Here is a 26300-nt window from a genome sequence, read left to right as displayed (position 1 = left end):
GCCTCAGGCCCGGCCCGGCCTCAGGGGCTGCGGGGCCGGCACCGCTCGCCCTTCTCCTGGGGAAAACGATCGCTTCGCCCGCGGGGAAATTTCTCTTGGCGCAGGGGAGCTCCTTGGTACCTGCTCACAGCAAGAGCCACCACTCGCCGTGCTCAGCGAGGGTTCAGGGACAGGTGCTCGGTCTCTGCTAAATCACAGTTCCCCGAGACGGGGGATTACTGGAATTGATTTTGTGGAGGTTCCACAAAAATATTAGGAAAAACTTTTTCCCTGTGAGGGTGACGGAGCCCTGGCACAGGCTGCCCAGGGAGGTTGTGGACTCTCCTTCTCTGGAGACTTTCAAAACCCGCCTGGATGTGTTCCTGTGTGGCTGCCCTAGGGGATCCTGCTCTGGCAGGGGGGTTGGATTGGATGATCTTCTGAGGTCCCTTCCAACCCCTGACATTCTGTGATTCTGATTCTGTGATTAATGTTATTTGCGGGTGAGCTATCTACAGCAGCCTACCTCTCGTTTCATGAATTAAAAGCGACACGGTTCAATTCCCAGCCGCGGTCAGTCTGGTTACTGTGTGTATTTTGAAAATACATTGTTTCTCTCAGGACAAACGAAATCCTTGAAACTGCTGTTGGTGTTCCGGGCTCAACGTTTTGTGTCATTTGAAGAATGTAATCAGCCTCGACGGTTGCATTTCTTCCAGAGAGGTTTCTGAATTCAAACCTTCACCTGTACGTACACTAGGATTCTGGACAAAACCACGACCCAGCATAGGAGTGATTTTTCCATCAATGGACACCAAACCCCACACTTCTACTAGTTTGTAGGTATAACCACACTGATTTCATGCAGGTTAATGTGATTTTTTTTATTTTTTTTTCCCCTACAGAGCTGATCAGCCCAGCCTTGGGGGCTGTGGAGGAGAAGCTGTAGTTGTAATGCACAGTAATTCACAAAAAACCCTGCCTGAGCTACAAAGCTTGACTCCTTCCACGCTTTCCTTAGTGGGGAGATTTTAATTTTTTCTTCTTAGTGAAGATTTCCACTTCGTCTTTTTCTGCATGTACTTGCAAATGCATGCTTAAAGACACCCAGCAGATGATTTTCCACTGCACATTGAAAACTCATTGCCTTTTCTTTCTAAGGAAATTTCTTTGTGTAAATATTCATTAGATATCCCCGCTGATGTCCACAAAGCTCTCTTGGGAACACAGTCAATCAAAATGTAACTCCAGTCAGATGGAGCCCCGTCAGGACACAGGGCAGCAGATTGCACGTGTTTCATTAATATGGCTTAGGGTAAGTGTGGCTGGAACTCAACTGCCTGAGAAATGAATGAAATAAAAAGTTGAAGGCGCTGTTCTGCGCGTGAAGAAGGAGCGCTCTGAAATGCTGATCTCAGAATACAAAGTAGCTTTGAAAGGGAGCAGCCTGTGTTGCAGCGCTGTCGCTGGTGCTGTCACTGAAGGGTAAATTTAAGGGCACTTTCCCTGAGGGCTGATTACACTTGACATGTGCCACCACAACCCCACTGTAGGGCAGATGCAGAAATCTTCTGTTGCAGCTGACTCAGCCTCAGGTGGTGACATCTCTTAATTGCTTCACAAGACTCAACCTAAACAACATCTGTTGTGGATCAGCTATTTCATATTTTTAAGCTGTGAAAGCAAAATAATATTGTCCGGGCTGTATCAATGTGGCTGAGCATCCTACAGGGAGGGAACTTGTTCATCTGCCACTCTGATGACTTCTTCTCCAACACAAGGATTCTGAGTATTTCATTAGTTTTGTAGCAGCAAGCCTTGAGGAAGACCCACGGGCAATTTGGAAGTAGAAGGAAGGCCGAGATCTGATCTGGCAAAGCTTGCTGGTATTGAGTTCATAAAAATTAATCCTGATGATTTCCCAGGTTAGTCTGTGAAATTGTGTGTTACGTTACACAGCCTCTGAATGTGAAAAAGCAACCCAAACAAATCCCAAAGTACTAATGATAATTGTGAAGAATGATTATTTTAGTTTATCCTTGCAAATGTGCTTATGAAAAAAAAGCAGAGAATAAAAACTATAGTCTTGTTCTTACTACTTTGTTTTTCCTGTGCCTCTCTGAATATTACAGACCAATTGCCTGGTTGGCAGCTTTGTATCCACCATGGCTGATTTGGCTTTGCGAATCTAAATATCCATCAGTCTTACTTCTTCCTCTCTATGCCTCGTTTTGAAACCAACTTTTATCTATTCCCTGGATAAGGAACCGGCTAGAAGGTCGCACTCAAAGAGTTGTGGTCAACACCTCGATGTCTACACGGAGACCAGTGACAAGTGGGCTCAGGGCTCTGTTCTGGGTCCAGTGCTGTTCTACATCTTTGTCAGTGACATGGACGACAGCATTGAGCGCACCCTCAGTAAGTTTGCCGACGACACCAAGCTGTGTGGTGCTGTGGACTCACTTGAGGGAAGAGATGCCATCCAGAGGGACCTTGATAGGCTTGAGAAATGGGCCAGTGCAAACTGCATGAGCTTCAACAAGTCAAAATGCAAGGTCCTGCACCTGGGTCAGGCCAATCTCAGGCACAAATACAAACTGGGCACAGAGTGGGTTGAGAGTAGCCCTGAAGAGAAGGATTTAGGGGTGTTGATAGATGAGAGAAGCTCAGCATGACCCGGCAGTGCGCTCATGCAGCCCAGAAGGCCAACCGCATCCTGGGATTTATCAAGAGAAGCGTGGTCAGCAGGTCAAGAGAGATGATTCTCCCCCTTTACTCTGCTCTTGTGAGATCTCACCTCGAATACTGCGTCCAGTTCTGGTGTCCCCACCATAAGAGGGACACGGATCTGTTGGAGCGTGTTCAGAGGAGGCTACAAAGATGATCCAGGGGCTGGAGCACCTCTGCTACGAGGACAGGCTGCGGGAGTTGAGACTGCTCAGCCTGGAGAAGATGCCGGGAGGACCTCATAACTGCCTTCCAATACCTGAAAGGAACCTACAGGAAGGCTGGAGAGAGACTTTTCACAAGAGTGACCACCAACAGGACAAGGGGAAATGGGTTTAAGTTGAAGAAGAATAGGTTTAGATTGGATGTCAAGAAGAAATTCTTCAGTATGAGGGTGGCAAGACTCTGGAATAGATTGCCCAGAGACATTGTGGCTGCCCCCTACCTTGAGGTGTTCAAAGCCAGGTTGGACGAGGCCTTGAGCTACCTGGTCTAGTTAAGGGCCCATGGCAGGGAGGTGGATTAGATGATCTCTAAGGTCCCTTCCAACCTAAGACATTCTATGATTCTGTTTCCTGTAACAAGCTCATATCACAGAATCATAGAATAGTATGTTCTGTTTTAGAAACAGGTGGCAGATAAGTATCAATCCAGGAGACTATATTAGCTTTCACATTCCCTATTAGTTATATTTTTTCATTATTTAGAGAGAAATCGAGACACTATACCTAGATGTGGGACTCTGTCTCTTACACTACTTTACATAAGGACTATCCTTAATGATTCTTCTCAATTTGTATTGATACGAGTGGAATTTTGCCAACTCACTTGCTCTTTTCTAATGTTGTCATGCTAAATCAGTGAATGAAAGGAATATTCTGGAAATACTTTTAAGTGGAATATATGTTCTGGTTGCTGATGTAGTTGCCCTTGCACCAGCATGCACCCTGTGTGAAGTCTGCTGGAGTCTCAGGACGCACACACAACCTCGGTGTAGGACTGAAGTGAATGAATCCCTGCGCCCCACATGCTCAGTCCTGCTGTACTCTTCCTTCTATGCTCTGCAACATGGATTCAAAGATTAAAAAAAACCCCAGAATAACTCCTTGAATAAACTTGCCTTTACTAGAATGGCTTGGGGCCCCTTCCTTTCTTTCGTATCCTTTTCTTTTCATACCTCAGCCTTAACAGACAACACGTTTACAACGTGGATCAAAGGGCTACAGACAGTTCAGATGTTATCTGCTCGCAAGCACATGTCATTTTACTACGACTCGTTAGCAGCCTAGTTCATACCCTCATCTTGATGACTTGGTCTGTGCATCAAAAGACATTTGATAAGCCAGTGATGCGCAGGATTAAGGGCTGGGTCTCGAAGCATGCAGCTGTTAAACCAAGGTTCTGCCACGTCGGCACAGCAGCCAGTGCTCACTCCTAAATTAGCATGGTGGGGTTGAGTTTCACAGCATGTTATTATTCTGCCAATTCCGCTCAGTGAATCAAAACACTCAAAAGGCCCCACTTACACTAGAGGGCACTCTCAGGAATATAAATTGGTTTTGCTGTAGCAAGATGTTGTTCTGCTGGTAGCAATGCACAGGGCTTACAAACGGGCTGCTTTCTCGGCTTTTCTCATGGTTGTTCCTGGCCTTTGCAGTTGTGCACCTCCATTTCTGTTGCACACAGTTCCTCCCTTTTATTTTGCGTCTTACCAGGACATTTTAATCTATACAGAAAAAAGGAAATCAAGGTCTGACACTGATAACTGCCATTCCTGATCTGACATGGTGCCATGGCCTTCTGCTTTCTTTCCCTGCAGGTGACAGTGTTTTTCATTTAATACTTTGTGGTTGTCCTTAGAATTCCTTAAATCTATGTCCAGATGGTGCTATTCCATTACACAATGTGGATTTACTCGCAAGAGGCTGCAGGTACCTCTACCCTTTCATTAGCCCCACACAATACAAAACACTCTGTTCCTCACGTGGCACGGGCTGGGCAAAACCTTCCTTCCTCCACATTGCATCTTTCTCCAGACCCGGGCTCGTTACTTTGTTGTGGAGACAAATCCTTGCTTTGAGACAATTCTGTACATTGTGCCTTGCATGCTCACCTTTATCCACTCCCTAAGGCAGTTGTTTAGCTGGAATAGTTTCGTGTGCATCTGTTCAGCTCAAAAAGACTACGTTAGCATGCACTGGCTAGGAACCTGGCTCCCTGCACTCACCATATCTAACAAATAATTCCCGAGCAGCTGCCCATGAAGCGTGTTTATTTTAAATAAGTGTGGCTGTGTTGTCAGTCCTGGACAGAGCAGATCTCTGTCCAGAAAACAGTAGCTGCAAAGTCAATGCAAGTCTCTGAATGTTGCCAGGAGAACATGGCACAGCTACAGCGCCCATCACTAGAGCTAATGCGGAAATTCTCTTAGCACAGCCTTTTTGGTCGAAATCTGTTTACATTGCGAGGTCTTGGAGGCACTCATTCTCTTTGCTCTCTGCCGAGCAGTTTGCACAAATGGTGTGATAGAAGCAATAATCCAGGGTGCCAATTAATAGAAGGAGACTTTTTTGTGCTGCTGGCATGTTCCCCCTGGATGGAAGTCATCAATATGTTTTGCGTACGGCTCAGACTTCCATCAGTACCAGCTCTAGTACTTTAATTACATAGTCTGGTGCAAATCAATTTCTAATAGACAAAATGTCTTACCTCATTTGTAATGCCTTAACCAGCTAACATCTTTTATTTCTTCCACTTGACCTCTTTTTCATGTATATTAAAACGCATTACAATTTATTGTATGTATGAAAAAATCTTACCTTCTTTTCTTCTGTTGTATCTTTCCTGTCTGCAAGATTTGGAAGATCTCCAGATTGATGGTGAAGATGTTCAGTATTACCTCTGTTTCCAATACTGATTCTTTATCGCTACCTAAATTCTATGAAAGACTACCTATACATACATCACCACTGAAATTGATGCAAACATAAAACTGCAATATTGTCATTGAATAACTGACTGAATAATGGAGAAGAGTAGCCTAACTTCTTTCTAGTTCTTCAAAATTTACAGCCCTCCACTGTTTGTCCCAGACACTAGTTGTCTTTTAGCCACGTTCAGCACCCAGCATGTGAACGTGCTGTTTTATTCCAACTTCAGTTCTTCCAGCAAAGTTGGAGATGCTTCTTTGTCTGGCTCCCTGTTTATTGCAGTACCCAATATAGGCAAGTAGAGATCACTGAAGGTCTATTCTTAGATTTTCTGCAGAACATATATATTTAAAATCAGTGGACCAAATCCTCAGGAAATGAGTTTAATGTCTTGGTTACCTTTTCCAGTAATCTTCTCTAGAAGCTATAGATAGAAACTTAATGCTGTTTCAGAATTGCAAGGCAAACCCTTTGTGAACTTTCTCAGTAAATGCCTTCAAACTATATTTTATCTCACATAGACACGATTATGGTCCCATTGGTAGAGACAAATTGCATTCCTGAATTCTGAAAGAATGGCCTTATGTAATTGCAGGGCAGGAAGAAATGCTTCTAATAGCCTTTCAAGTTGAGAGTGGCATTGTATTATCAGAGAACTGAAAACGTAATACTCTTAAAGGAGGCAGCGAAAAAAAATATACTAATAACCAGAGGGTTAATAGCATCGACTCAGCAGTTTGCAAGACTTCAGCAATGTTTTCAAGGGAAGGCTCACTAAAAACATGGAGGTAAATGCAAAATGGGATAAAATGCAAAATGGACTCAATAAATGATCCCTGAGAAGCCTAGATAATAGCTGATTTTACAGACAAAGGAAGTGCAGTGGTTATAATCTATTTAGACTTCATTAAGCATTTGATACAGTACCATACAGGGAATAATTAGTTAGGGATGAGTATAAAGTGAACAAAGAAATGCATAAGAGGAGATGGAATAGCTGATGTTCAAAAGCTGCATGTATATTAGGAAGCAGCACAGCGCTACAGGAATAAATACACAAAACAGTTGGTGCTCAGGACCCAATATCCACACTGCAGGTGGAGGGTTGCTTCTGACCAGCTCTTGTCTGGTCCCATGGAGCACAGAGGTGGCACTGCTGGAGAGCAATTCTTGCTAGGTTTCATTTGAAAGGAACCCAGTTTCCACGCTGGGTGCACTACTTTGCAGTGGAAACCAACGGGTGGAACAGTGACAACGGTCATTGCAGAGCAGGATGGAGCCACCACAAGGACACAGCCTCAATGGCTGGAACAACTGAAGCAGAAGAAAACTGGAGTGTGACATGCAAAGTTCAAAGCTGATACTGCATTACCACTTTTTGATGCTACAGGATGATAAATAAGCAGTAAAGTCATAACTGTAGTACTGACGTACATGTGACTGTACACTGGGATTGTTACTAGTCTTATCTGTAGCAAGGCAGATTTTTGAGAACGTCACATCATCTCCCCAATTCTTTGCTTCTTCACCCAATTACCCAGGACACAAAATACGCCATTACAATAGATGACAGGGGACATTTAGCATGGATTTGTGGTACTACTCACCAATACGAGTAACGGGAAATGACTTCCCTCCATCTCCCAGCCACTGTCATCCTGGTACAGCCTAGTGGGTCATCTGCTTTAGGATGCAAGTGCTTTGTTGGCTGGTATTCAGCCTGGCATCTTCTGTAAACCTCGGGTCCTTTTTAGCAGAGCTGCTCCTCAGCCAGGTGCTTCCCAGTCTGTACTGAGACATGGTGAACCTGTGCTTCTTCCTGAGCTTCACAAGCTTTCTGTTGCCCAGTCCTAAAGCTTATCAAGGTCTTTGCCATTTGTTGTCAGCCACTCCGGAATTCAGAACTCAAAGTACAGTTTTGCACTATTTTAAGAACTGCAATGGAAGCATAATTCTAAACACACTACGTTTGTAACTGGGAGATCGCTCTTCAAAAGCAAAGAACACCACAAAACACCTTTTATGATAGTGATGCTGTATTTACCAAATTTTTCATTTTGTCAGACTTGCCAAAGGTCAACTCCAGCACCGCTTGCATGGGACCACTCACCTCCGTTTACAGGCCAGCTGGGCTTCCACAAATCTCAGTAACAAACACTGTTTCCACACATTTAAGAATTAGGCCCAGTTAGCATTAAAAGTTTTGTCTCATGTAAGGGAAGGTCAAGATGGGTATTGTCACCTCTGCTTTAAGGGCACATATAGAGCTGACTGCATTCCGCAGTCCTTAAGTAAACATGTCTCTGATGCTTCTGCCCGGGGTATTTTAAGGATTTCAGCAGCCATCTAACCCGCCTGAAGCACTCTGCCGCTTATCAAGCACTGTAAAGGTATCTCCCGAAACCTAACACTGCCGTCTGAGGCACTATTTAGAGGCCTGTAAACTCCGCTGTATGTACTTAACTTCTAGAAGGTAATGCCCGTCAAAGAAAGGGTATATCCTCTCAAGACTGCAAAAAACCTCAAGTATTATTTTTTTCCTGACAAAGACATTTCCTTGCTGGACATTTTTGTAGACAGTGTACTGATTCCAATCACTGAAAAAAGTAGCTGCTGGCTAAGATTTTCTACTTTAAAGGAAGCTATGAAGTGTATGTGCTTACAGATCTTCTTTCCTGTTTATTTTTTTTCTTACAGCCTCACAGGCCTAATGAGCAAATATTCAAGCAGTCTCTACTCTAGAAATGTACCTAATTCCCAGTATGTGTATAATTTCCTGTATGTATATAAGAGATTAAAAGGCAAAATCTTTAAATCCTTATTTAGACTTTAATGACTCAGTCTATAGCTGACATCTACCTGGTTCCTTTGTGATGGACCCATGACTTGGGAAGGAAAGAAGCCAGATTCCTACCTGCCTGAAGCTGCACGATACCACTTCTCACACACCCCAAATCCAATGTAGCACCGTGAAGGCTGAGCAGGCTCCACGCCTCAGGCAGCCTGTTTTTCACTGGCAACACAGACCTAAAAGAGACAAAACCAGCACTAAACCAATTCACTTAAATTAGTAAACAATAAATCCACAGGCTACTCCTCTGATAGAGCACCTGTAACACAAACCTGTATCATATCTTCTAAATCTGAGATGGTCGGATCTGGATTTTCTGTCTTGCCTTGTTATAAGGGTGATGTCAGCGCATCCTTTTTTGCAAACATCCAGCACTTGAAACTGCCTCTCTGATGGATACCAAATGTTACTGTAAAGGAAGCTGGACCCATGTAAAGTGTTACTAGAAGAGGGTAAGGGCAGGAAAGTCATAAATTAATCTTAACTCTCCAAAGGCAAGACGGTCCCATTATTCCCATTTTTCCCAGGCTATCTTCTTTCCTCCTTCCCAATCATAAGGCTCAGCCCTCCAGATGGCAAACAACAGATAGACCAGTAAAAAACCAGAGGGTTTTCCCAGTGGGTAATTTCAGCAAAGAGAGACCATCTATGTGAATTCATTCCAGGCTCCTTCTAAAACAGATGAGAAAAGGAGTCATTTCTATAAAGGCTTTTGAAAGCCCCAACTACTAATCTGAAGCTCACAAACATTTTAGAGGTGATAATTATTTATCTGAGCCAGTATCTATCTTTCCTTTCTAGCACTCTGCTGTCGATAAAGAGCTAAACAGAGTTCCTGTCAGTTGTTCTGAGCTAGCTGTTATGGCCAGAACATCTCTGAAACAATTGGAAATGTTTTTTTTTTCCTTCATAAAACAATTGTTGACTGAGATAACTTAGGATGTCTAACCATGAATCCCCAGTGGTAGAGGATCAGTTTGTAAACTGAAAGCATGACCAAGTTTCTAGAACATGTGAAAAAAGGCCAAACACTGAGAATCTGTAGACTCAAACAAAATATTCATTCATTCGGTAACACTGACAGTTATTTTTTTAAATCCATGAAATACTGAACCAGGTTTTTGTATGAAGCGTGTTGTGTTAAACAAAGAAAGAGAAACAGAGATCAAGCACTGTTACTTTAAATCAGGTTTAATATGTCTTTCAGGACAAAACAAACAGGTGTGGATCCAAAATTAATCTGGTAAAAACTCTGCCTAAGGTGTAAGTATAGTTTGCACATTACTATGGAAATGCTTTATTTTCTTTCCTTTTATAAAGTCCATCATGCCAGAAGTGAAAGACCATATGTAGCCAAATTAAAAATTAGGAAAGCTTCAAAATCCTATACTGCATGTGTTAGGAAGCATACACCTGACTGTAAAGGCCATACTGTAAGGGTGTGAGAAAATAAGTCAGGCACATTAATGTGCATGAATGAATCCATAATTGCTACTTTTAAAAAAACTATGAACTTTACCACAAATTACGCCATTTTGTTAGACGTTTACCCTTATTCTTCCATCCAGATATCGAACAGGATGATGCATAAACCAGTTTTAGTCATTATTATTGCACTGGCTGGGGAGAAAGAAGAAAGTAAATTCATCACAGTGATTGTTATTAAAATGAAATTCCAAACAATACAGAATAATGCATATGGGAAACAGCCAAAAGGAAAGCAATTTTGCATAAAAATGTTATTATTAAGCACTGTGTCATTCACTAGATTAAAGAGCTTTTTGATAAAAGCCTGAACTTAATTCACATTTATTTCAGTGACAACACAAAAGAAATTCAATAGGAGTAGAACTTCCATTTAAAAAAAAAAATCCATGCTATGAAATGAAATTATTTTTACAGTAACAGAGTAAGTAATGGCATAATTGCCTATTACATCACGAGCACTGACAATATCACTGGGTTTCTGATGAATCCTTGAATGCAAAGACAGGCACTGTAGATCTAATGGAGACTTAATGGAAAAAGTACTTAATGGAAAACAAAAGACTAGGTGAACCGGAGAAAGTAATCCTGTGAAAATTCAGCTATAAACACTAATTTTTTCAATATGTCACACACTTCATTTAGAGATATCTCTAAATGAGGTTGATTTAATAATCCAGTTATTCAGCACAGCGAGTGGCTTGTTAGTCATTGTGGACTTTGCCTGTAAATCAACCAAAGCTTAAATATAGCGGCAACCTCCTCGCACAAATGCTCTAACGAAGATGAGGCCAAGAAAAGGAATAGGTCTAGATCCTCCAGTAGGCAAATGTCACAAGGCCAAGCCATGTGAAAACAAAACTTAATTACTGTACCTCCAAGCATCTCTGTGCCTAAATTACCTCATACAAATGAGGCATGTTTTGCGGTGCTTGTAATAATTAGCACTTAACAAGCACCTTTCAGAAGTGCTTTGAAAATATTAAGTAAGGTCAGAAATCTTATTGTCCTTTCATCAGAACACCCATATAAATACTACAGGGAGAGCTTCCCCGCCAATGTCACAGCAAGGACTGCAGGGCTGGACTCACAGACCTCCAAAAAACAGTGTAAAAGAGGTGAGAATGTATCCCTAACTGCCATTTTATACACTGCAAAAACAGTAGAAGGGAGTTTAAACAACTTGTCAAAGAGCAACACAGGTACTGTAGCCGAATTAAAGATTCATGACTTTTTTTTTTTAAAGAAATAAAGAGTATTTGCTTGCGGCATAAAGCCACTGTCTTACAAACTGGGCTGCACTGCAGCCAGAGGGGTAAGAATTCTGCCTTTGAAGCAGCAATACATCCATAACCAGTTAAATTTAGTGCTTGCTATGTGCTTGTACTGGTATTTCTGTAATTGCTTGTTCATACGAAGGGGTTTGAGCATTAACTTATTTAATATTGAGATTCAAAAAACATCATTGTTTTTTATCCTTGGAGTTATCTCAGGAACGGGAGACTTTCAGACACTACATAATGCCATCACCAGAGTTGTGATGCCATTTCCACAGCCCCTGGGAATGATACAAAAATACTGTTATAGCTCTCCAAGACATATATAGAAAACGAACATCTACTCAGAAAATTCCACACACAGGGAATAACTCCATTTCTACTGCGTTCTTTTTCCTCTACAGGAGGCAGGCCTTTTGGAGAGCTCTCAAAGTATAGCCATTAAAAATTAGAAGACCCACAAGAAATGCAAGTGTATTCTTGAAGATTCCGGGACCTCTCCATGGCTTCTACATGTCCCAACCCCAGCTGCCACATGTCATCCCCGTCTATAAATAGGCATTACATTTTGCTGAGGAAGGTCAAATCGTGTGAGGGGTGTAAATATTGCAGCAGTCACCATTAAGTCATGCATTGATTTATTCTTGGAAACCTAGGAGCTGTGGAAGTGAGTGCGCCTTACAAAGTCGCAAGCCCCAAGTTCCTCGTTGAAGGACTACAGTAAATCTCTGGAAATGATGATCACTGCATTAGCAGGAGGAAATGTCTCAGGTTCACTGAGAAAACTCAGTGTGCTGTCTCGAGCTCCCCTGTGTTTTGTACCCTGAGGGCTCTCTTCTGCCTTCACTCACTCCTTCCCTCATGCATAAATTTAAGACTGCACACCCAGCAGTCTCCACAGGATTTGTCTGTTCGTACATAGGATATCTGAAAGAATTATCAGCCAGGACAATTTTCTCCAGTTTGGCCCCTCTGCAGATGTTATCTGTTACTAGGATAGGCTCTGCAATAAAAATACTCTAGCTGCTTTCCATTCACCTCAGTGGGCTATTAAAAAATAATTATATAAAAATTATAGATAATTGCTTGCTTTGCTTTGTGTAGACAAAAATACCTACCTAAATTCACTGTATCTTAGAAACTGAAAATCTGTATAATCCAACCAATTTAAGTACACAGTATCTGCCTTATTACTGCCAACCCAGATACATAGACATTTTAACATCTGAAGTTGAAGAACAAATCCAAGCTTCACAATTCTGAAGTTATCCAGTAACTACCGGAAAATGCTTAACACTGGTTTCAGCAAGAAGAAATAACTCTATATGGATGTAAAATACTTTTAAATAGTAGCATGGTTCATTTCCAAAAAAATATTTCTTCCCTATTTTGTTACGAACACTTTGCTAAGAATATTTTTTTATGATGGCCACCAAAGAGATTTTGCATTGAACTTACTGAGAACTTAAAGATAAATAAAATGTTACAATACAGGATATATGTTTTGTTTCTATTCAATTCCGAGAACATCATGTTGATTTTAAACAGCATCTCCATTTAAAGAGGAAGCAGTAAGGAACAGACGAACACTAAATTGTGCTTCTCATCACTGAAGTTCTTCATTTGTTTAAAATAGCTGGATCATCGACTCTCTTGATTTTCCAACTCCGACCCATTTAACTAGGGAGGGAAATAAAAAGACATGTATTAAAACCATTATTGTGAGCAAATATTATAATCAATGAATTGGAATAATTTTCACCGTTCATCAAACTTCACTATAAACTGGCCAAGTTTATAGTGCTAGGAAATTTTACTGTCAAATATCACTTTACTCCTACCACATTACCAGTCTAGAGGTCCTACCTGCTCAAGTATGAACGCATTAATTATACTATGAACATAAAGTGGCCCAGATGGAAGGCCTAACAGAAGTTCAAGCATGTTTATTGCAGGTTTAAACTTTCATTATCTTGCGTCATAGATGTCCAGCTAAATCCCTGCAGAGGAAGCAACAGCTCTACCAGGCTGTGAAGTTTGCTTGATGTGGACCAGGAGGCAGTGCTGCCTTGCACAAATGCTAGAACATTGTTCAATGCAAGGCTGAGATTAAAAACATTATTCAGTGTGAATAGCCACCTCAAATACAATACTATAATTGCACCACTACCATTTTCATTGCCCACAGATACTATAGAATTGACTATATGTCAGTGTCCTTTAGCCATCAAACCCACCAAGGCACCCTGCCTTCACACTGAGAACCACAGAAATAAAGCGAGGGGAGCTTTATTTACATATCCTGTCCCCTACATCTGTGTACATCACCACACATGAGCCATTCACTGAGTTTCAGGCTCTGCTATCAGACACTTCCTAACCCATGAACAATACTGGAATCACCACTGTTCTAACTAGCCCAGACTTCCCAAATGTGACCTGTGAGGTGCTTCATGGAAAACAAAAGCTCACATGCCAACTTCCTAAGTCTGCTACTGTGGAAATTCTCTTCCAAACACCATTCATGTCACACACTCCTAGTTCTTGGCACCTCTAGAGCTCTAGCAATTAGGTTTGAAGAAAACTGAAGATTGATCATGTTAAGATTCTTATTTTTCCCAAAGGGGTAGAACTGGGCTAGACAATCTTGTATCCATTTATGCAGCACATCTCCTTACATGGGTAAGTATGGAAGAGAGAGAGAAAAAAAAATAAAGAGACGGGTATGTTCGAACAGGGAAGCAGTGCAGGAAGTGACAGGAAGAGATTAGGTCATTAGCTTAATTACGCACTGAAGCACGATGTGGAGAGCCCCAAGTTTTCACTGACAGAAGGTGGCAGTCTGCCAGGAACTAGACGTTTACCTGTCCTCTGGTTAAGCTCTTGCCGGCAGCAGCTTGGAGCTCTCTGCACCACTGCAGACCCGCCTGCGGAATCCCCCTTTGTTGCTTCTCATCACGCTGTTTTTTACCGTCGGCAAACATGGAACCTCCATTGCCTCCCACCCAAACCAAGCTGTTCCCCAACTGATGAACAGAGCACTTCTACAGAGATGTTCCTGCCTGCTGTGGCATCCTCACATGTGCATCTACAGAAAGATTTACCTGGCACTCCAACATGATTCTCCACACAGCGGATGTAATTCTGGGCCTTGGGTGGGAGGTCCTCCCATTTCCGTGCACCAGTTGTGTCAGTCTTCCACCCAGGCATCGTTTCATACTCTACTTCCACCTTCTGCAGTATCTCCTGATTAGCTGTGGGAGAACAATTTTTGTCACAGTTGATTTTAGCTGCTCCACCTTAAAAGAACACACCTATAGTTCTGGACCAACAAAGTTTTGCGACAACATTTAAGATGTGATATATATATATGAAAACACCCAGTATTTCTAGTGGTTGCTTCATTCATTCATTCTTAATTTCCACTAATTTTTGTTACTTAGGAAGACGATTTTGATTCAAGAGGATCCAGGAATCCAGTTTTCTCCTCCAGAAAAACCTGTAGGTTGCACTTCATCTTGTCAGAAGACTACAGTATTATTTTTGAGGAAACAAAGAATTTGAAGTTTACAGGTAGTTCCACTTTTTGGTTCAGATTTGCACATAATAGAACAGAAGTCCTCCTGTAGACAAGGCATCACTGTCTTAAACATTTTTATCTTTACAGAACAGGGTTCAAAACTGGAGATGTCTGCAAGCTTTTCCCACTGGAATTCACACTGTGTGCACAGCTAGGACTACTGTCAGGGCTGGGAAACCTGGCTGCTGCCAGTCCCCCAGTGGCTCCAGAATCCCCCATCTCAACAAAACAAACTCCTCATCTTGGCACAGACTGATACAGGTTTATTGAAAACATCACTAATGGAAGTAAATTACATACTATTACATGTCAAAAGCTTTAACATGAATCATATTGAGAGGCAAAATATTTTCATTATCACCATGTTGTTGCTGTTAATTACAGTTATGATAGTAAAGCTAAAAGCAGCTTTACTTTGCCTGTAGCCATCTCATTTTTTTTGCACGGCTTAAGCAATGCTTTTGTTTGCACTTCATAAAAGGCTGTTGCTAATGATACACAGTCACTGATGCGAGTTGCTCACTTTCAGATCCTTGGTGTTGCCAACAAAACAAAACAAGCAAACAAAAACATCTAAGGGGACAAGACATAGAGCCGCTAACACAAGATTTGCTCTGAATTTTTTGTCATCATAGACATGCAAGGTGACTGCGAAATGCTAATATACTGACACAGCAGTTATTACATGGGTATCACAGTTATGCAAATTTCTACAGAACTAGCGAAAAAGAAATCAAGCCTCGTTTTAAAAAGCAAACAGTTTTTCCCAACTGGTATGACTTTAGCAGGCAGGAAAGAGAAAACTGAACATGGATATTTAACAACATACCTGGAAAATATGGAATTCTTTTTCCACCCAATTTGTAAGCAACACCAATTTTAATCTCATCAAGGACATCAAGAATATCCAGTTTTGTTAATGCCAAACTGCACAGAAAAACACTGGTTACACACGATGAATCTCCTCTTTAATACTTTCCTCCTGTTTATTTTTTACTTTCTCTCCACCCTCCCCACCCCTCTAGTTTTGTATTCACAAATCCAGCACAGGCAACCCAGCAAGCAGAAATACACAAATATATTAAACTATGAACCTTGTTAATTGAATTCACACCTCTGAGATGAACACATGACTGAGTTACACGTTTCCAAATGCTTGGCTGCTCACACAGGTGCAGAGTGTTCAGTTCAGCGCATGAAAATGCAAGCTGACTCTGGAAAGCACCACTTACTGGGCTCGGTTTGGGTGTGTACACCAGCATATTGCTTCACACCACTACTGGTGCTTATCTCTTGTTACTCCTACTGATTCACAATTCCAAGGCAGGCTTTTTTCACTAAACTACACTTTCACAAACCTAATCTGGCTATTCAAATCACATACACAGTTCAGTAGGAAGGATGCCAGCCTGACTTTTCAGTGCCTGGGTTGTGCTATTGGGGTTGTCAGCTTCATGAACTTTTTTCACCTTGTGAATGAACACACTGGAACACTAAAACAGAACCTCAAGAAGACGCTGTAGTATTCACTCAGCAAGATAAAACTGCACTTTCATAGAATCATTAAGGTTGGAAAATAACTTTAAGATCATTAAGTCCAACTGTCAAAACTAATCAAAGCTTTAAAACTAGTCAAATACTCCAGAAAGTGTATGCCAGATCTCAGCAAAAATATGAGTAGCTAAGGATTTCGACAGGTATGTATGTAACAGTCCATGTGCGCTCACAAAGTATATGATGAACACAGTGATTAAATGAAAAGACCTTCTGGGAAAAAAAAGCAGCATACAAGAAGCTGAAGAGCTGGCTCTAACTTTTGATCTTCCCATGTCACAGCTACCAGACATGACATAGTTTTGTTGATAGAAGTGCAGTAATTGTGTAGAACTAAAATGGAAGGAAGCATAAATGCCTTCCGAGTGCTATTTCCACATAAACTAAAGTTGTACAAGTTGAAGCAAAATATAAATCTGAAGTAAAACCAAATAATTTTAAATCCTTTTGGATAAATTAATGAACCAAGATCATTGTTCCTTTGTAATATAAGTAGCACAAACAATATTAAGTCTCAGTTTATAAGATATTAAAATACGCATGTGTTTGCATATGTGAACAAGCTTGCCTGAATGCATGAGCAAGTCTACACTTTATATGAACAAAACTGTAATGAAACTTTTGCAACTTTTTCTGAAAATAAAGATTGATAATTAGTTATAAATTAAAGGTTTGTGATGGTTGCTAGCATTTTAGCACTAGACATAAGCTGGATTAATGGAATTATGCTCTTGAACAATCCCTTTAAACAGCTATTTTTTTCATCTGAATGTCAATTTAATATATACTTTGAATTATAAAATGATTTATCAATCAAGTCCCAAAGAAAATAAATCTCAGCTCATTAAAAGCAGACTGTATAACAGAGTAGCAGACTACATCGTTGTAAATAAGAGACTGTAATGAAAGCTGTACCAGTCACTGAACACTTTTTGTCATCCCACTTATTTCACTTGAAGAGGTAGTGGTTCCAAATGACACAGCATTGGTCCTACAAGTATATCCATTAAAGTCAACCAAAGCTCAAAACCAGCAGGTTTTAGATCCTCACACGTTAGTATGAAAGCACTAGATCAAGAACACTAGAGCAAACTGTTAGAAAACTGATACATTGATCCAATCTATATTGGCTATCTGAGGTAAACAAAGTGAATACAAAATAAATCACTGCTATGTTGTTGTAGAATCACTTAACTTGGGGGAAAAAAAGTCAAGTAAATTAGATTATTATTAGCATTATAACAATTCTCAGTTTCCCATTGTGAACTATTTTATTGATTAAAATGTAACACTTTACTAGACTTATATTAATGTTACCTACATATTTATTCTGCGAAGCACAAAATTATCACTTCCAAATGTAGCGCAAAATCTGTGATGCTTACGCAGTGAATCCGTTGATCATATGAGCATATTTCAAAATGACAAGATCTAACCAGCCACAGCGTCTCTTTCTGCCTGTAGTTACTCCCCATTCATGGCCACGGGACTGTAAAAGATCTCCAATTTCCTAAATGAAGACAGAAAGAATGCTGAGAGTATCTCACTGAAAAACAGCAGGCAAACAAGTATAAACAAATATAGACGAATAGCAAGAAAAATACAGTTGTTGGAATTCCAAGGTATGAAAAGAAGAAAAGTTTTTAAATTTTATTAGGAGGAAACTAAGGAGGGGAATAAAGCTTTCCCCTAGGATTTTTTGTACTTCAATCACTAGCATTTCCAAAATACTTATTTAATGTTACTATTTCATGTTCCAAGAAGACATTTTTCTTCCTTCTTCATCCAATAGTAAAATTTCCTTAACAATTCACCTCTGGTTTTAATTTTGTTTGGTTTTAATTTTGTTTTGTCTTTTGGCATCTGCTGTTTTGGTGGGCAAGATCAATGCTTGTACAATGTCTAGAGCAACTGACTCCTTGACCATGCCTAGGGCTCCTAGGTTCTACCACAGCATGGGACTGCCAACTATCCCTTCAGGCTGGCACCATTTACGACGTGTTAAAAACAAAGAAGAAACTTCACGTTCATGATTGATAAAACTAAAGAATATCACCAATTCATTTTAGCCATTAGAGAAAGGATTTTAGCGACTAAATCCTTAAATTAGATTCAGATCGCTGACCTAGCAGTTGCTGTGTGCATAGCTCATCAATATTCCAAGCTTTCTAGCTTCTTGATAATGAAAATACAATAGATGTTTAAAAGAATCAAAATCTCCCTCCTTCTTAACATTGATCAATTTATGTACGACTGCCTGATGTGCACACATATTCCATGTATCACACAGAATATGGGTTGTTAACCACAGAAGTCGTATCTTGTAACGTGAGCTTTCCTGCGATGTACTGACAGTTCCAGTCTACAACCAATTCTCGCCACTGAAATGCACCTAACGGTATCACATAAACTGACAAAATCTATTTTCACATCATGCATTACAATAGAAGTGTGGTCACTGTAATATCATCACACTTGTGCTTCTCTTGTCTGAAGGAAAATACCTTAAGTTTATAGTGTAATTCCCCTTATCCCATTCCATTGACCTTATTTTTTGGCAAAAGTATTTATTCCGTTCTGTAACGTTCAACCTACATTAATCTGCTCAGTGGGGAAGGCTCCAATTCCCACCCGAGTAGTATACGCCTTCACCACACCGTACACATCACCGACGTGCTGGGGAGGAACGCCAAGCCCGGTGCACACACCGCCTACGGTGCAGTTCGACGACGTCACGAAAGGATATGTGCCTGTCAGAGAAACACAGCAGCACAACCCTGTTTCAGCACTGAGAAGAACCAAAGGTTGATTTTCTTTTATGAGACTGAAGGAGATTTTCACCTCTCTGTCTGGCTTTAAAGCTAACCTGAAACAACAGCCAAACAGCAGGGCAAATTCCTCTTGCTACTTGTCCCTGTTTTGCTTTTAAGAGAACCAATTAAGCTGTTCTTCCCCAAATTACATACTCAGATTTCTAAACCCCTCAAAAAGAAGGATTTTCTTCCACTCAAATAGCTGATTTATCATGGCAACCTGTAGAAGCATACTATTAGTGAGCAAGAAGTCCACACAGATAAATAAGAAAAAGCACTACTTTCTTATACTTAAGGAGGCATCAAGTCTGTGCTACCTGTTTCAATGCATTAGCTTTTCTCCATTCATCATTTGCAACTTTCACTGAGGATTGCCCCCAAGGGAGAAATTTAAAAGCATCTCAATATTACTTCCATCAGGCACTGGATCTATTATAGGATGCTGCTGCTGTGTAAAGATTTTCACTGCTCTGGGTATCACAGAAAGTATTTCCACCACATCCAGAGAAAGCCTGCTGTAAAGGTCACAGTCTGACATTCCCAGTGCTCTACACAAGGAACCTCTGAGTATCTGCAGCAAATTTTCCAACTCTTAAGAGGTTATTCAGGATCTCTATGCTGTGACTCTGCACTGGAGAATCTCTTTAGTTCTTCATTTCATCTTCATGGAGAATTAAGTGGTTTAATTAGACTTTTGGTAAGAGAGCACGGATCAGCTGAAGAAGCTGGGCTTACAGGTTATCTGCACCAATTTAATCCTCCCTCCACCGCAGAAGAATTATCTCAGTGGCACTGCAGCAGGTGCCTGGAATGTACGGCACCACGCACACACATTTACAAGTAATAAAGACAAGAATATCTGCAGTGAAGTTTCAAGTCCACTGGAATGAAGTTTAGTAAAAATCATTATTTAAACCCTAAGCACTTAATCCTGTTAATGATACAATCTCTGGCTTACTGTGCTTTTCTTCTGGGAGATCTGTTCCTATTAAAGACTCTTTTGTTTCTCTATCTTCCTGCTGTTCGCAAAGTTGATATAAATACAGATCAAAATAAAACTAATCTCTTGGGAGTTAAATTGAGTTTAGAATTTAACTTACCAAAGTCTATATCAAGTAATGCTGCATTGGCTCCTTCAACAAGAATCTTCTTTGGGGAGCCATGAAGGGCTTCATACATGAAATACACACCATCTCGAACCATGGGTCTTATTTTTTCAGCGTATCCCTGCAAATATGGGTAGAAATATCAGCTTCCCCAAATAACAGCTTAGAGCAGGGAACACTGTGTTCACTTTGGAAACACAAAACATACAGATAATCCCAGCACATCAGCTTCAATAATTGTGTTTTACCTGAAAAATACAACCATTAGCTTACACTATTGAAATCAACGTATTGAACCACTCACATAAGAAATGATGACTTGTTATGGCAGTGCAATACCGTAATTTTTATGCCATTTCTATTCACAGAGATGCTGTAAACCTACCTCATTTCATTGACACAGTCTCTACATAATGAGTCTGTTAGTCTAGACAAGGTAAGAGTGGGACTTAGAAATAGTGCAAGCTCCAAACGAGCTACTCACAAATACTAAAAAATATTTTAATAAGTAGAGTTTCAGCTCTGGATAAGTATCATACAAAATTTGAGAAAGGTAAGAGATATTTTTTACCTATTCATTATTACATAGCTTCATTTCTTACATACTCATTAAAGAATTTTTCTTGTAATATCAGGATCTTGAACCACAGCTTCCACAAATGATTCTTCAATAAGCATGGAAGTCTCTCAGACAGACTAGATCAGTCGTGGCTGGAGACTGTTAATTCCAAGTGTCACCCTGCTTCTCTTGGCTACTTCAATACAACAGTTATTTTATGTCAAAAAAGTAAAACATTATAGGAGACTTAAATCATCCACAAAATTTAATGCTCACAATAAGAAAAATATTCTATTACAAAACTACTCAGAGCTACTGCTTATTGAAAGGTTTTTATTATAATGAAGATATGCATCTGTCATTTAAATTAATCAGTTTATGAAGTAGTAGTTCTAGTACCACTTACTTTTTTAATTAAAATGAACATTACTGTTTGTTTCTATACTCTCCTGTAAACTGAACAAATATTAATAGTTTAAATCCTTACCTTTAGTTTTTTCAATTGTCCTTCTACATCTATTTCCAATGTGGGAAACATAGATTTGTACTGTTGTGCCAGATTTTTAAATCTGTAAAACATTGAAATCGTATCTATGAAGAACATAGCTACTGTTCATAGATTTGGCAAAAACTCAGTTTATGTTATGCACCATATATACTGAGAGCTACAGGCAGAAAATACGTAGAGCTTCGATACTTAGTGCATTTCCCAGTAAGAAAATGACATTTTAAATTATGAGAAACTCTGTGAAGTACAGGAAATATAAACACACATTCGTTCCAGTTTTCTTTCCTTCTAGACAATCTATATACAAAATTCAGACACATATTTTAAAACATCTCCTTAAAAGCAAATATGTCAGCCAAAATGTATCACTCTAACATAATATTTAGAAATGAAAATAGTTGTACCTTGAAGAAAATTCATCAAAGTCAGAAAGAAGGTCACAAATTCGAAGGCCTGTTCGTGCAGCTTTGGAAGAATACGTTGGTCCAATCCCCTTCTTCGTTGTGCCAATACTAATTAAAAATAACCCCCCCCAAACACGTGTAAATAGATGCAAAAATATGCTTTATGCTAAGTAATTTTGTTAAAGTTCTTCTATCATAATAAACACATAGCAACTTTCACGCTTCAGTGGATCTGCATAAATATTGCTGATGTGCTTGGAATGCAGTAATGCATTAAGTCGTGTGCAGGGCTGACGCAAGCTTAGTTGACACTATGTGTCCATATACATATATTATACAGTGATAATGGTTACTATACTACCCTGTGGTAGTACTACATCCCTTGCCACAAACTATAGAAAATAAATGTAATTTTCACTGTTGCAGCACTGCCTATAGTTGTAAATAATCATCAGTTCTATGAGTGATCAGTCTGGTTCCCTATGGCTTTGGCATTATTTGTACCACTTCTGTCCCTATGAACTCTTGCAGCCTTTACCTTATTGAGGATAAAAATGAAACTGTTTCCCTACCTGCACACCTATTTTAGAAATATAGCAGTTTTGAGATCTCTGCTCATATACTGAGTTTGGCTGAAACTGTCTCATAGGATCAAAAAAAGAAAAAGAGTGTGTTCACATAAACATTTTTTTTTCAGAAACCAGAATAACAAAATTTGAATAGCTACATACTCTGCTAAAGTAGAAGATTAAAATTAAAATAAAAACAAGCATCTCCATGAAGTATAAGGGAATATACAATAAATGAATACAAGTGTGGAGATAAATTGCACCGACACTTCAGATCTGATTCAAAAGAGCATCACTAGTCTGATATCAAACTGGATTAGAAGCATCATTTTAATGGGAAAGGAGTTTTGAGAATTTGTTAGGAAACTCAAAATGTCCCTACATGTTGCAGAGAACTGGAAAAAATCAAAATAGGTAAGAATTCATACCCTGCCTTTTCAGCAATATCTCAGAATTTGTTCACAAAAGTAAGTAGAGGCAGAAAAGAGTCACAGAATTAGTAACATCAACAAGCCTCTTTAGAGATATATTGCATTTCTGTTTTCCAAAATTACAACAACTTTTCAAATGAAATGAAGGTGCTGAAAATATTTACTTTTTTCCTTCTTGTGCTTGACGTTGCACTTCCTGGAGCCCATCTACTGCCTGGTGAAAGTCAAACACTGCAATGGAAAATCAAATGGACACAGTGGGAGACCAAAGGAGAAAAACACTCTTTGCATCACAGACATCTATCACTTTGAGAAAAAGTGGCTTTGTTATCACTGATAGTGCACAGGCCTCCTCATGCGAAAAGTAAGCAAGTATTCCTTAACACATTGTGAAAACATGTAAAACATCACTCTTTAGTGGATACAAATCCTGTTATTGTGCTTCAGATACACAACATATCAAGAAGCTGTATTAGATCAAATATGTAACTGCTCTCTGGGGTAATAATGTAGTTTAGTACCGTAGGCTAAACAATCATTTCTGAGTTTTCTCCCCCTTCAATCATCACTTACCTATATGTGCTCTATCTGATATAATCAGTCTTTTCTCCCAATCTTTTAAACCTGTCAGAACATAGAAAGAAAAGCAGAATTTCAGTTGCATTGATTGGTCAAACTTTGAGATTTGCTTTTAGATTTTCTATATGTTTCTTATAGTTTGCATAGTTTCTTGTTAAGAAGACCATGGATAAAACAGAAAAAACATAAGCAAGTATCAAATAACAGCAATGTTTTCATTAACAAACTTTTCTCATTTTTTACTTTTTCAGCTTTCTCATTTCAGTATGTACAAGAATACTCACTTCTTCCTAATGCCAGAATGCAGTGGCTTACACACAATTCTTAACCTTAAGGAAAAATTCCTGTTTAACTCACCATACAATAAATCATTTAAACACCATTTGTGCCTCACTTATATACATATAATATCCCCATCTCTGGAAGTTTTTAAGGCCAGGCTGGATGGGGCTCTGAGCAGTCTGATCTAGTAGGACATGTCTCTACCCATGGCAAGGGGGTTGGAACTTGATGACCTTTAAGGTCCCTTTCAACCCTGACAATTCTATGATTCTATGATATATGCACATAATATATATAAGAGAACTGATGTACATAATCATAAAACAATTTAAGATTTAAGGGACCTTGGAAGGTCATGTGATCCAAAGCCTCACACAAAGCAGAATCAACTTGGGCACAGAAACTGGGGACACAGAAACTATAAGTTAAATCATCTCATTTTGAGATGAAAGGGAGCTTTGCCACACACTTTTTTATTTTCTATCTAATGTGGTATCAAATGTCATAAAACTCCCTGAAACCCCATGAAAAGATTGCTTTTGAAAATCTGTCTGAAGACTACAACACAATTCAACGTGGTAAATACCGCTTTCCACACAATCTGGAAAGTTAATGCACTGAATATGTATGGTCAGAAACAAAGGCTTAAAAAAAATTTCTCAACCTGGCTGCCAACATAAAGGTTAAAAATTACTCGATACAAACCTTTCTTTTCATTCTTTTCAGCTTCTTCAAACAGGCCTGGTAAATGTATAACCACTCCATTACCTTTGGGAACATAAATGACTTATTTTAAAGCAGAAATAAAATAATCTCAGGTTATAATGCATGTAAACGCTGTCCGAAATTTTATTTTAAAAAGGCTAAGTTTCTCACGTTTCTCACAAAGCAATCTTGAGAACTTTTGGGATAAATCCTCACTTAGGGTAAGCAGCTACAAGCCTGCTAAAAGCAGAATAACCAGAGCTTGCTTGTTTCAGATGTGAACGCTAGGCTTGCTGCAAAGCCAGCTGAGGTAAGCGGATTCTTGTTTTTGTGTGTGGTGGACTTTGCTCCACGACTTCAGTCTTAATTGTTCACTGGGAAAAGCTTAAAGGAGTCCGTGGCCTTGCAAGACTGGCAAGCCTGTGTGACAGTATTTAAATTTTCTTCAATATTCACACATTTGTTTAAAACTCGGCTCCAACTAGTGCTGTAATACAGCAGCAATGAATTCTCCCTGCCTTTGAGTTACAATACCGAATCCACAAGAACACAGAGCATTACTGATGAGACGTGGAGGATTAGTGATGCAGTGGGCTGGAAACAGCTGCTGCTTCCTCCTTGGGAACACTGCAAATAAATGCAGGAGCCTGTCTCAGCCAGCATTTAGGATAACTTAAGTAAAGGTCTTTACTTACTGACAAGAAAATAAACTAGAAAGCAAGAAAATACATCATATTAACAGAGGAAAAAATACATTTCATGTATTTCAATCACTCATTTGGAAACTCTCAAATGGACAGAACTGAAACTCCACAGCTCTCTAAAATCTATGCTCATTTCTTGCACATTCTGTATATGTTTTTTCTGTCAGAAAGAAGCACAATTTTGGATAAGTAAAAGGCTGAAATTTGCCTATCACTTAAGAGTTTTATGTCCAGTAAGCAATGCAAACTTTTTTATGATGTCATCTGCATCAAGTGTCTTTACATAACAGCTGTTAACGTGAACAAAAAGGGCACTGGAGAATAACCTTCCAAGCAGAGTCCTGTATCCTGGGGCCTATTTCTGGAAGGTCAGTAAAGAGATGCCAGAGAGAAATGGCATTATTTATTTATCCTAAGTGCTGGGCTTTGTGTCCTCAAAGAATAGCATACATTTTTTCTGAAAGTATAAATGGAGTGTGCAAGTAGATGGTGGGATCCAAACTTTGACCCTAAAGTATAACAAAGAGCACTGTGACAGAAAGAGGAGATTCTTACTTTCAGACTTCTAGTAGCAGAAAAAAAACTGCCACTGAAAGTAGAGGAACTCTTCATGTTAAAGCAGCAGTGAAATTAAAGTCAAACAGCTGAAGCTAAAGCAAATTCAACTGACAGTCACCTACATATTTTGTCTTGGCTTGTTACTATAAAATATGGTTGCAGCTACCCACCACATAATGTTATTTTATTTATTAAGTTCCACAATTATCTTACCAATAAAAGAAATCGCTTTTGGATTAATGATGCCACTAGGAAATAGGTGAAAATCATATTCTTTCCCATCAACCACCACAGTATGGCCTGCATTATTCCCACCCTGTAACAGAAAAAAACAGCTCAAGTTTAATAGTCTTATACTACCATGCTAAACTCAGGTGATTTGACAGAATTTTTTCTTTAATATTTCTACATTCATGTCTTGGGTCACCGCTTTCTCCACCTTACAGCTTCCAGACATGCTGCAGTACTGTAAAAATGGTTCAGACTGGACAATTAGGAGGCTGAAGTCAGGACTATTGAGAATTATGAAGCACATTGATACCATGGAATCATGGCAGGACTGGGGCTTTGTGGATTTGATATGAGGTCTGAATAATGTAGAAATGTCTAGAATGAGGGCATCTGCTGGAAGGAGAACTGAGACGGTCACTGGTAATTTACAATGAAGAGTGTTGGCTGAATGATCAGAGTCGCTATATG

General features: G+C 39.6%; 1 protein-coding gene across 1 annotated transcript; it reads right to left on the bottom strand.

Moving 5' to 3' along the window:
- Nucleotides 1–12686: 12686 nt before the first annotated feature.
- Nucleotides 12687–25917, bottom strand: ADSSL1 (adenylosuccinate synthase like 1; the record flags this gene model as incomplete). The annotated part of the gene is made up of 12 exons (XM_009870908.1): nt 12687–12929; nt 14354–14503; nt 15659–15756; nt 17769–17893; nt 18979–19133; nt 20297–20423; nt 21349–21430; nt 21774–21881; nt 22938–23004; nt 23347–23397; nt 24340–24402; nt 25815–25917. Coding segments are annotated over 12 exons (1182 nt in total), but the record flags the coding sequence as incomplete, so codon positions are not given.
- Between the last annotated feature and the right edge of the window lie 383 nt (nt 25918–26300).

This window comes from Apaloderma vittatum, unplaced genomic scaffold (genome assembly GCF_000703405.1).
Source record: "Apaloderma vittatum isolate BGI_N311 unplaced genomic scaffold, ASM70340v1 scaffold13816, whole genome shotgun sequence".
NCBI lineage: Eukaryota > Metazoa > Chordata > Aves > Trogoniformes > Trogonidae > Apaloderma > Apaloderma vittatum.
This window is presented reverse-complemented; position numbering and strand designations above follow the sequence as displayed.